At 39.2% G+C, this 10,933-nt stretch overlaps 2 protein-coding genes across 2 annotated transcripts; one reads left to right on the forward strand and one right to left on the reverse strand.

Annotated features, from left to right (window-relative positions):
• Nucleotides 1-1,283: 1,283 nt before the first annotated feature.
• Nucleotides 1,284-3,381, reverse strand: LOC111779568 (60S ribosomal protein L34-like). The gene is made up of 4 exons (XM_023659629.1): nt 3,224-3,381; nt 3,053-3,132; nt 1,679-1,788; nt 1,284-1,589 (listed from the first exon to the last, which is right to left on the reverse strand). The coding sequence occupies exons 1-4, from the start codon at nt 3,300-3,302 to the stop codon at nt 1,496-1,498; spliced, it is 363 nt and encodes a 120-aa protein (XP_023515397.1). The 5' UTR covers nt 3,303-3,381; the 3' UTR covers nt 1,284-1,495.
• A 5,820-nt stretch (nt 3,382-9,201) lies between these two features.
• Nucleotides 9,202-10,724, forward strand: LOC111780046 (transcription factor TCP14-like). Its single transcript, XM_023660306.1, has one exon. The coding sequence runs from the start codon at nt 9,412-9,414 to the stop codon at nt 10,588-10,590; it is 1,179 nt and encodes a 392-aa protein (XP_023516074.1). The 5' UTR covers nt 9,202-9,411; the 3' UTR covers nt 10,591-10,724.
• Nucleotides 10,725-10,933: the final 209 nt, after the last annotated feature.

A 10,933-nucleotide genomic window follows, 5' to 3' on the forward strand; every position in this document is an offset into this window, starting at 1 on the left:
CTTAACCGAATTCCTCCACTACTACCTTCCACAACCATCCAATATAAAATATATTTATATTAATATGGTGAAGCAGATAATTGGACCGAGAATATAATCTCATTTCTAACTTCTAAATAGAAAAAAGATGTTCCTTATTCTCGTCTAAACTGGAAATTTCTACTCCATTTAAGATGGGTCCATGCAGGTAAAGTAGATATATCTAAGGTCATGCGCGTAAAGTGAAATGTCGCTGTTTTTTTTTTTTTTTTTTTTTTTTTTTTTGGANTTTTTTTTTTTTTTTTTTTTTTTTTCTTTTTGGGAAATGGGAAATGGGAAATGCCCCCATTGGATATTGGATACTGATTTGATTCTTGCCTGCCCACTTGCTAAAAGTCTCGAGGAATTTTTGTATCCAAGCCCCACGTGGCGTTCTGACGTGGATTGTAATTCGAATAAGCATTCTGGACCGGGCCTCAAATTCTGGTAAAACAGTGCAACCATGAATAGGTTTGGCCCATCTTCAGGCCCATAGTATTAGGCCCAATAAGGGGTGGGGAATAAAATAAAATAAGAAAATAGATTTAAATTGTAATTGATTAGTTTTAATTGAAAATTAATTATTGCAATTAAATCACACATTTATTATAAACCTAAATTGACAGCTTGTTTGTTAGCGTGGCAACGAACATTTCCAGTGGAATTAATTATTGTAACCAACTGTATTTTTCTTTCCACTAAATAAATCAAAAGAACAAAATAATAATAATAATAATAATTTCCAAGAATTTTTTAAGGAGGTTTTGAACCTCAAATGACCTAACTCAATATCGAGTCGTCTTTTGACTTGACCTTTTAATCGTCAAAATGTTTAGAACCACAAAGGAAGACATTGAAGTCGTCTTTGACCTGACTCAACTCAATACCACACTCAAGAGACATTACAAAAGCAAAAGACGACTTTGAAGTCGTCTTTGACCTGACTCGACTCAATACCACACTCAAGAGGCATTACAAAAGCAAAACACGATGTAACAAGATTTGAGTGAACGTTTAAGATAACGTAATTTTTTTACACTCCCTTCCATAAAAAGAGAGCGCAATTCTTGTGCACTACTGTACTTCAAACTCTACTAACTTGAATGTCGGGGGTAGACAGTCGAGCGCAGAGAGTCGAGCCCTCTACGCTCGTACAAAAAAGTCATTTCTATTTGAAAGCTTTACTTCTTATAAAATAAAGGAAACTGAGTGAAGTAAAGCACAGAAATTGATCCGAGGAAACCTATGAATTGGAAGGGACACAATAAACCAAACACCCTGGATTATAAGAACTTGGTTGAAGAAATGCTATTATAAGAACTAGTATAAAATGCAAACATATCATAGAAGAACTGAACTCCGGAGCTAAAATCTGGTTCCTCCCAAAACCAACTTTAAATAATAATCGATAAACTTCAGCATCAAGTCAAAGAAAGTCAAAATTTCTTCAATTTTCTAAACCACCAACACAACTAATTTAGCTCTTTGATGCTAGCTTTTCCTTGGCCTTCTGGATCTTCAATACCTTCTTCACAATCTTTTGCTCTTCCACCAAAAAGGCACGAATGATCCTATCCCCAGCAAAACAAAGAAAGATTAGGAAAATGAACCAATCAAACGGATGAAACATTTAGTGATGAGAAAAAAATGGGATGCAAACCTCTCTCTGACGGCACCGCCGGATAAAACGCCACCATATGCACGATTCACAGTCCTCCTGTTCCTAGCTAATCTAGACCTCTTATACTCAGCTGGCCTCAAGTGAGGAATCTGCATGATCGCACATTTACCCGGATTAGCTAAGTCAGCCATATAAATTCAGAATTTTTCACCAGATCATATACAAAAAACCAAATACCCATCTCTTATTGACCAAATTTGAACTTAGAAGTCCGTCATTAAATCCAAAAAACAACCAGCAACGTACATAGAAGATTCAAACTTATGAATAACAAATGTATATGCATGTATCTACCAATATACAAAGAATTCATGTAATGAAGCACAAATTGACATGCATGCACCTGCCAATGTACATATATTGCATGAAGTAAAGATAGACATGCTCGAGCAATAGAAAAGACAAACAATTAGGCAATGAAAATGCAAGGATTTTAAATTTCTAATTGAATGATTATTCACAAGTTTTGCAGAATAAAATTTAGTTGTCGTTTCGATAGGAATATAAATGAAACGATATTTTGCAGGAGCGTCATTAGGATGCAGTTTAAAACAATAAAGAGTAAACCTTTATGAATTAAGTTTAAGGCAGTAAAGGGTCCATCCGACAATAAAAGATAAGCATAGAACTGTATTTTGTTTATGAGGTAGATTATGGACTGTATAGTATATCATTGATCGTGCTCGATGCCAACATATTGATTACTCATGAAACTTCCACTCATTAGAACGATCACGCCGTAAAAAATACCACGAGTCATTAAACTTCCACTCATTAGAACGCAGCCAGAAACGTAGTTATTTTATTTCGAAGGGCGTAAAAGAACCAAATTTGAACTTAGGCAAAAGACTAGGCTCCTTGTAAAATCTAGTAACTGGTAGAGTCTCAGCAGGGAAGATTTTGGTGCCCAACGACCAAGGAACAAGCAATCGTGGGGACTAGCCCACTTCCCATTACTCAAGGGAAAAATTTATGAACGGGAGGAATTGAAAGGTGGCTGAAACGCCCAATGATCACAAAGAACCGAAATTTAGACACATGGATAAACTTTCAGTATCGAAAGACCAAAACTTTTCTCTAATGCACCACAAATGCGGCACGCGACTAAAAAAGGCCATCTGCGTCAGTTCTTATTTCCTCTTTCCTTATCTACTAAATAAGTCTCATAGGGATTTACAGCAAAGATCTAATCTACAAGGTGATAACATGGCCATCATGAAACAGCCAGCAACAATCAAAATATCGAGAAAATCAAAATGGAGAATGAACGAGTACATCAATAAGATACGTTATTTGTGAAATAACTACGAATAAGGGATAAAAATGGACAGAGAACAGTGATCGAAGACATACTCCCTGAATCCTTTTGCCGGTGACCGGGCATTTCGGTCCACTAGCTCTTTTCTTGGTAGTCTGGTACACAAGCTTCCCACCTTCAAACAGAAGAATACAGGATGATAAGAGCAAGAACAATAAATGCGCAACAATACAGAGACATAGAATGGAGTCGTACCAGAAAGTTACCTGGGGTTTTGACGACACGGTGCTGGTTAGACTTGGTAGCATAGCTATGGCGCTTGCGGTATGTAAGACGCTGAACCATCTTGGACGATTTTCCTCTCTTCCTCCCTCTGGGTGTCCTGTCCTGGTAAAGGAGGCTGCTGCAGAGATTTTACTAAACTTGGGAGAAGGAGATAAAAACACCAAGACGACCCCCGATGCCCTAGATCTAACGGCTCGTACGTGTTCTCGTCGACGATTAAGATTTAATCCCGTCCATTAAAAAAAATCAATTTTCTTTTTCTTTTTCTTTTTCAATTGGTTCGTATCTATTGGGCTGGGCCGAAGATTGGCCCACTATCCCAATGAATTCGCTCGGGTTAACTACCCGTTCCGGTGTGAACGTCGAAAATCCAAAATAGGCGATTGGAAATATATTATTAATTCCAAATATTTGTTATTATTTTTGGAAAGTGAGATATTTATTTTTTCTTTTTTCTTTTAATATTAAAAAAATGTATACATTCAAAGTTGGTAGCTTTTAACCGTCAACCTGAGTATAGTTCAACAAACATGAAACATATATTGTTGATTAAGAGATAAGAAGGGAATATCTCGTTCTTGTGAAGCCACAAATTTGGTAGCTTTAATGTTGAGAATTGTTCGAATTCTACGTTAATTGATCAAACGGAAGATCACAAGTATATAGTGAAAAACACTCTCTTTATTGGCATGAAACTCTTTGAAAAGCAAAAAGTAAAGTCACGAGAATGTCCAAAGTAGACAGTATCATACCATTACTAGCTGAGTAGATTTGTTTCTCCCATCAATTAGCACTCAATAAAATCAAATGAGTAGTTTTTCTTTCCGAGTTTCGAGTCAACCAAACTAGGTTACTCTGTTTTTCTTTGTATGACTTCACCATGTATAGCAGAAGAGAATACGAATGAGATTTTATATCGATTGGAGAAGGAAACGAAACATTCTTTTAATGATATAGAAACCTCTCCCGAACAAACACGTTTTAAAATCATGTGGGGGAGCCTAAAAGGAAAAGTCCAAAAAATATCATATCTGCGGGCGGTGGAGTTGGGGTATTAGAATATGTTATTGTTGTGGGTGCGAGGGAAGCAGGTGATGAAACATATGGGAGTGGAGATGACGTTAAGTTGGATGTGCAGGCTGGCCCCTAAAGGCAACAAGGCCTGTAATAAAGCAGGTAGCTACTAGCAGTGGGCAGGTTTGGAGGTTTGGAGGAGTGTTGGAGTTAGGAGAGGGGCAGGGATGATATGCTAGGAGGGCCCTCAGTATATCCAACATCGCTCCAAATAAAACCAAGCTCAATCAATCAAATGACGCAGACACAAAACTCGTATTTTGATACATTCCTTCCCCTTTACACCCACGCCACGCCACACCACGCCCGCCCGCCCGCCCCATCCTTCTTCATTTCACTACTCACAAGCATCCATGGCGTATACCGCTTACTTAATTAACTAATCTAATCAACTCTCTTCGCCCTCCTTTAAGTTTGAGTTTGTGTTTGAATTGATTGATTGATTGATTAAGGGCAAACGTGTGGTTTATTTGTGTTGTGTTCTTTTCGGGATTCACGTTCCACTACTCCATCTCCTCACCAATTCCCATTCTCTTTCAAACCCAAACACCAAAAAAAAAGCTGCCTTTGTGTCATTCCTTTATCTTACTCAAAAACAACAAGGATATGGGCTACAAAACTCAGCTTTCTTTCTTTTCCTTTTCACTCTCAAACCAAAATCTTTCAACACAACACCCACCAAATTTGTATCTCACTTCAATCAAAAGTGGAATCCCAGATAAGATAGTGAGAATCTAGGTTCCCTTAACAACAAATCTTACTCACCAACCCATAAACCAATTAACAAACTTATTTTGATTTCTCGAACCGAGATCCATGAATCCGGATCCCTTTTCCTTAAAAGGGTATGAAAACCTCTCCCTAGTAGATGCATTTTAAAACCGTGAAGTTGATGATAATACATAATGGGCCATAACAGACAATATCTGTTAGACGAAGTTGGGTTGAGTTACGAGGACGCTGAGTCCTAAGAGGATAGATTATGAGATCTCACATCATTGAAGAGGAGCGAGGATGTGCAAATCTCTCCATAGTAGACACGTTTTAAAATTGTGAGGGTGACGACGATATGAAATGGGTCAAAACAGACTCAAATCCGTAGCTTAACGAAGGGTTGTGGTTGGACGTTTGGTTATAAAAATCCAAACTTGAAAGAGATAGATTAGATGTTGTTAAATTGTTGGATCGTGCTTAGTTGGAGCGATGCGATTGGTTGACTCAACAATGCCTTGTTTGGATAAGATTTTTTATTTTCTCTGCTCCAACTTGCACGACATGCAAAAATAAATAAATAAATAAATAAATAAATAAACAAATAAATAAAAAAGAAAAAGGAGGGACACTGACTTTTCCCCATTGGTAACAGTGAAAGCTACATCTCAGAATTCCAACTACTTTATCTTCTATCTCACAAAAAATAAACTTATTTTTATTCCAAATAATAATTATCCAAATTAAAATTAATTTTCCTCCTCATTTACTTATTTATTATTATATCCATGAAATTAAAGTTAAAAAATAAACACAATTAAGTTGGAGATGTTTGATGTTTACGTAGAAAAATAATGTGTTGTCATGTCAAGCTCAAGACACTAAATTCTGTGTTTGGAGGCAAAGATTCCAACTGTCTCAAATAATAACATGTTGTTGTGGTTGTAACAGTCCACATCCCACCCAGCAATGCAATGCCATTGGAATCAACTGCAAATACAGCTATCATTTTGTTTCCCTTTTCATCCATTATATTTATCCACACCCAAAAATTCCATCTTTTTTCTTTTTAGCCCTCCGTTTCGTTTGACCGTCGTTTCAAATCTAAATTTGTAAACTTTTTATCTTAACGAATTTGATTCGAGGTGTCGAGATATATATAGATGGATAGATAAAATAGGAAAGTCATTCCATTAATGACTTCCCTCACGGGATTTGTTAGATGGTATATTGTGTCGAAAACGACGTTGGACCATATTTAAAGCAGTAGCAGTGGCATGTGAGTGTGCAATGAGATGGGGATGAGTCTGTTGAGAGAATTCATAAGCATGCAAAGTTGAATGAAGGTTGGTTAAAATGTGTTATAAGTGGAGGGTAAAAAAGGTAGATTGGGTAAGGGGAGGATGAAACAATGGGAGTTATTGGACTGGTTGAGCTGGTTTGAGTTGACCTGGACATGCTGCTGCTGCTGATGATGCTGCTGAGTGGCATCAGAAGCAAAGTTTTGAAGCATAGTGTTGTTGGTTTGATGTCAGAAAAGGGTTGAGAGTGAGGCCAGAAATCGTGGGGTTTGGCCCCATCTCTCCTCTATTGCCTTACTTTTACTGCCTCCATTCACTATTAAAGCTGCAACCTCAAAAAAACCAAAAACTCCACATTTCTTAACCTTAACAACACATCTTTCATACTTTTCTGCAAACTAAACTCTTCACAAATTCTTCTTTTGGACCTTAAAGTATATAGTCGTTTAACTAAAAAAAAAGAAAGAAGAACCCATTTAGATTTAGATACTCCGGTGTTTGAGTGAGTGTGTGAGATCTCACATTGGTTGGTTGGAGAGAATAACTAACCATTTCTTATAAGAGCGTGGAAACTTCTCCCTAATAGAAACCGTGAGACTGACGGGCATACGTAATGGGCCAAAGCAGACAATATCTACTAGCAGTGAGCTTGAGCTGTTACAAATGGTATTAGAGCCAGACACTAAGCGGTATGCCAATGAGGACACTGCGGTCCAAGGGGGTGGATTGTGAGATCCCACATCGATTGGAGTGAGAAACGAGTGCCAGCGAGGACACTGGGCCTCAAAGGGGGGTGGATTGTGAGATCCCACATTGGTTGGAGTGGAGAATAAAGCATTTCTTATAAGAGTGTGGAAACCTCTTAAAACCATGAGGCTGACAACGATATGTAAAGAGGTAAAACGAACAATATCTACTAGTGGTGAGCTTAAACTGTTACAAATAGTATCAGAGCCAGACATCGAGTAGTGTGTCAGTGAGGACACTAGGCCCCAAGGGAGTGGACTGTGAGATCCCACATTAGTGAGGCCCCAAGGGAGTGGACTGTGAGATCCCACATTGGTTGGAGAGGGAGGAAACGAAACATTTCTTATAAGAATATTGAAACCTCTCCCTAACATATACATGTTAAAACCATGTGGCTGAATGTAAAGAGGTAAAATAAACAATATCTACTAATAGTAGACTTGAGCAGTTACAGAAACCGAAAGAGAGAGAGAGGTTTTCACTAAGTTTGAAGTAGAGAGTGAGAAAAAGTAGGAGGCATGGAAACAAAGAAGGATGAAGGATGTTATATATATAGAGAAACAGAAATGAATGATTGTGGCAATGACTAGAAACAGGAAAATATGAAAATGGAGAGTTTGAAGAAGAAGGCAAAGCTTGATGGGTTCGAACCAATTAATTTAAACAACAAAAGATTTGAAGAGTGATAGTGGTTTGGTTATGCAATGAGTACTACAAACTGGGTTGATAATCACTAAGATGTTAGCCAAATTAGAGGGTAAGCTGTCTCCTTCAATGCCATACATAAGTGGCAAGCGCATGTGGTCTCAGAAAGGGCAGCATTCTCTCATTTCTGGTCCACATTTCTTCCCCTAATAGGCCCCATTTCCTCTTTCTTTCTTTCTTTTTTTTTGCCTCTCTTTAAAATGAAAATTATTTCACAGTACACTGCCACCCATTAGATGCAGTCACATGCTTGAATAGACTCCATGTTTTTATCAGACCAGACCAACTCTAATAAAACCCTAAAAAAAAAACCAAATTCAAATCCATGAAACCCTTCTGAGACCTATATATTTATTACCATTCATAATTTAAAAAGCACAAACTACACACACAGCTAAGTGGGTGATTCTGATTTGGAGTGTGAAAGAGAGCCATGTTGTGGCGCCCATTCAAGGTCCTTAAATGTTGGCAATTCAGTAACATGTAAACTAGATCATTTATTTGGTGCATACCCCAAGTGTTTTTACCATTTTTTTTTATTTTTATTTTTTTAAAAAAGTACTGTTTTCTTCTCTCTGCAAATTGGATTGTATTTATCATTTTTACTATGCAAGTGATGAGAGACACTCTTGCTCCTTTCTTTTGGGGAAAAAAATAAATAAATAAAAGAGGATGGTGGAGAGCAAAAAGGACTTTATTGTTGTTCATTGCCATTGATTGCTGCTAGATCATCCAAATACTTTCACTTTAAAAATCAATATAAACAGCTTGCCGCCTTTTCAAATCCTGGTGGGTTAAAACAAATCAAACCACAATTACTTGTAATTTAGCTCTATATTACCACTTTCTCATGGTCAAAAGAAGCTGCTAATTCATTCATGATATCAGCACCAGCTTCCCCACTTTTGAGCAGTGATTGAACAGAAAAAAAACCCTAACACTAACACAGTCCCTACCCTAACAAAAGAAAAGAAAAAATGATGTGGGGGTAACCCACGATCTGCTGTATCAAGGGACACCAAATTCCCCTGAATACTCAACCCAACCCATGATTTTGTCCCTTTTGCCATTCGAAACCCGTCTATTGCTAGCTGACATTGTCTCTTTAAAACACGTCTATTTTCACACCCTTTTAAATAACGGGAAAAGTTGGGAGGAGAGGGGAGGGTCCAGGGCATAGCCCACACTTGTCCTTCTGGATTGAATGATAAAAAGAAAGCACCTCACGTGGAGTCTGAACCAAAGGGGCTGTCCAACCACAATAAAAAGGCCTTAGCTCCTCCCTCCTCCCTCCTCCGCCTCCTAATTCCATCTCTTCCCTGTATAATTTGGTGTGTCATCATAAAAGGGTTTTCAATTATTTAAAAAAAAAAAAAAAAAAAAAAAAAAAAAAAAAAAAAAAAAAAAAAAAAAANTTATCATCTTTGTTGCTTAAAACTTTCCCCTTCTGCGCCTTCTTCCCCTCCCTTATTATGCCCTTATCTTCTTCCTCTTCCCTCTAGATGTGTCCCCAAATTCACACACACACACCATTCATTTCATTAACCCCCTCCTTCACACTTCCTTCTTTCTTCCTTTCTTCAAACCCATAACCACTCACCCTCTCTTCCTTCATTCTCCTTCATGCCATCATGGAAGGAGGTGATGACCTCCACCACCATCACCACCACCACCATCACCGTCCCACCTTCCCATTTCAATTGCTCGAGAAAAAAGACGACGACGCTGCCTCTTGCTCCACTTCTCCTTACCCTTCTCTCGCCATCTCTCCCGACCCCACCACCACCACCACCGCCACCGCCACTGCCTCCGTTGCAGAGCCTTCTTCCAAGAAGCCACCAGCCAAAAGAACCTCCACGAAAGACCGTCATACGAAAGTCGATGGTCGTGGTCGACGCATCCGAATGCCAGCCCTATGTGCAGCTAGGGTATTTCAACTCACCCGAGAATTGGGTCATAAGTCCGACGGCGAAACCATCGAATGGCTCCTTCAACAAGCGGAGCCTGCCGTGATTGCCGCTACCGGAACTGGTACCATCCCGGCTAACTTCACATCCCTTAATATCTCATTACGTAGCTCCGGCTCCACCATGTCTGTCCCTTCGCAGCTTCGGTCATCTTCCTATTACAACCCTAATTTCTCCCTGCATCAACCACGCCGAACGCTCTTCCCGGGATTCGGTCTCTCATCCGAACCCTCCTCCACCGCTCTCCTCAATTTCCAGTCCACCAACATCGGCAACTCTCTACTCCAAGCCAAACCTGAACTCAGAGACAACACTACCTCTTCATTAGACCTCTCCGACGCAGCGGAGGAAATCAGCATAGGGCGGAAGAGAAGACCGTCCACGGAGCAGGAGTTGTCGTCGTCGTCGTCGTCGCAGCATCAAATGGGAGGGTATCTGCTACAATCAAGTGCAGGGTCGATTCCAGCGAGCCACGGAGGAGGTCAGGTTCCGGCGAATTTTTGGATGCTTACAAATACAAATAACCAAGTGATGGGGGGTGATCCTATATGGACGTTTCCATCGGTTAATAACAGCGGGTTGTACAGAGGGACGATGTCTAGTGGGTTACATTTCATGAACTTCCCAGCCCCAGTCGCGCTAGTGCCAGGTCAGCAATTTGGTTCCGGCGCCGGCGGAGGGAATCATAGTTCCAGTGAGGGACACTTGAATATACTCGCTGGTCTCAATCCGTATCGCTCGGTTTCCACCACCGGCATCATGGAACAACAGGGAAGTGGATCGCACTCACATCACGGCGGCGGTGGAGATGATCGCCATGATTCAACCAGCCACCACTCATAAACGGAAACGGAAACGGAAACGGTCGATTGGCGCTTCACCCACATGTGTGGTCGTTTGATGTGTTGAAACACACGTGAGGTTTGATTTTCCATTGAGAGAAAAAAATAAAATAAAATAATAATAATAAAAAAACAGCAAAAAAAAAAAAAAAAAAAAAAATTGAGTTTCTTTGTTTCCTTGTTTTTTTTTTCTTTTTTTGGGCAAAATTAATTTTTTTTCGTGTGATTAATAAATATTGGAGGTTTTTTTTTGAAGGGTTTGAGGAATGAAATAGAGAGAGTATTCCTGTTGTTATTTATCGTAAGATTTGATTAATTTGCATGATAATGAGAGATTTAGAAAT

The sequence above is a fragment of the Cucurbita pepo genome, chromosome LG18, assembly GCF_002806865.2.
Source record: "Cucurbita pepo subsp. pepo cultivar mu-cu-16 chromosome LG18, ASM280686v2, whole genome shotgun sequence".
Classification (NCBI taxonomy): domain Eukaryota; kingdom Viridiplantae; phylum Streptophyta; class Magnoliopsida; order Cucurbitales; family Cucurbitaceae; genus Cucurbita; species Cucurbita pepo.

What these genes read in the sequence shown, in the direction of transcription:
- LOC111779568 (XM_023659629.1), bottom strand. Translation starts at nt 3,302, where the DNA reads ATGGTTCAGCGTCTTACATACCGCAAGCGCCATAGCTATGCTACCAAG. An exon ending in CCGTGTCGTCAAAACCCCAG is followed by an intron (nt 3,133 to 3,223) that starts GTAACTTTCTGG and finishes TTCTGTTTGAAG; the next exon opens with GTGGGAAGCTTGTGTACCAG. An exon ending in GGCGGTGCCGTCAGAGAGAG is followed by an intron (nt 1,590 to 1,678) that starts GTTTGCATCCCA and finishes TGCTGGGGATAG; the next exon opens with GATCATTCGTGCCTTTTTGG.
- LOC111780046 (XM_023660306.1), top strand. Translation starts at nt 9,412, where the DNA reads ATGGAAGGAGGTGATGACCTCCACCACCATCACCACCACCACCATCAC.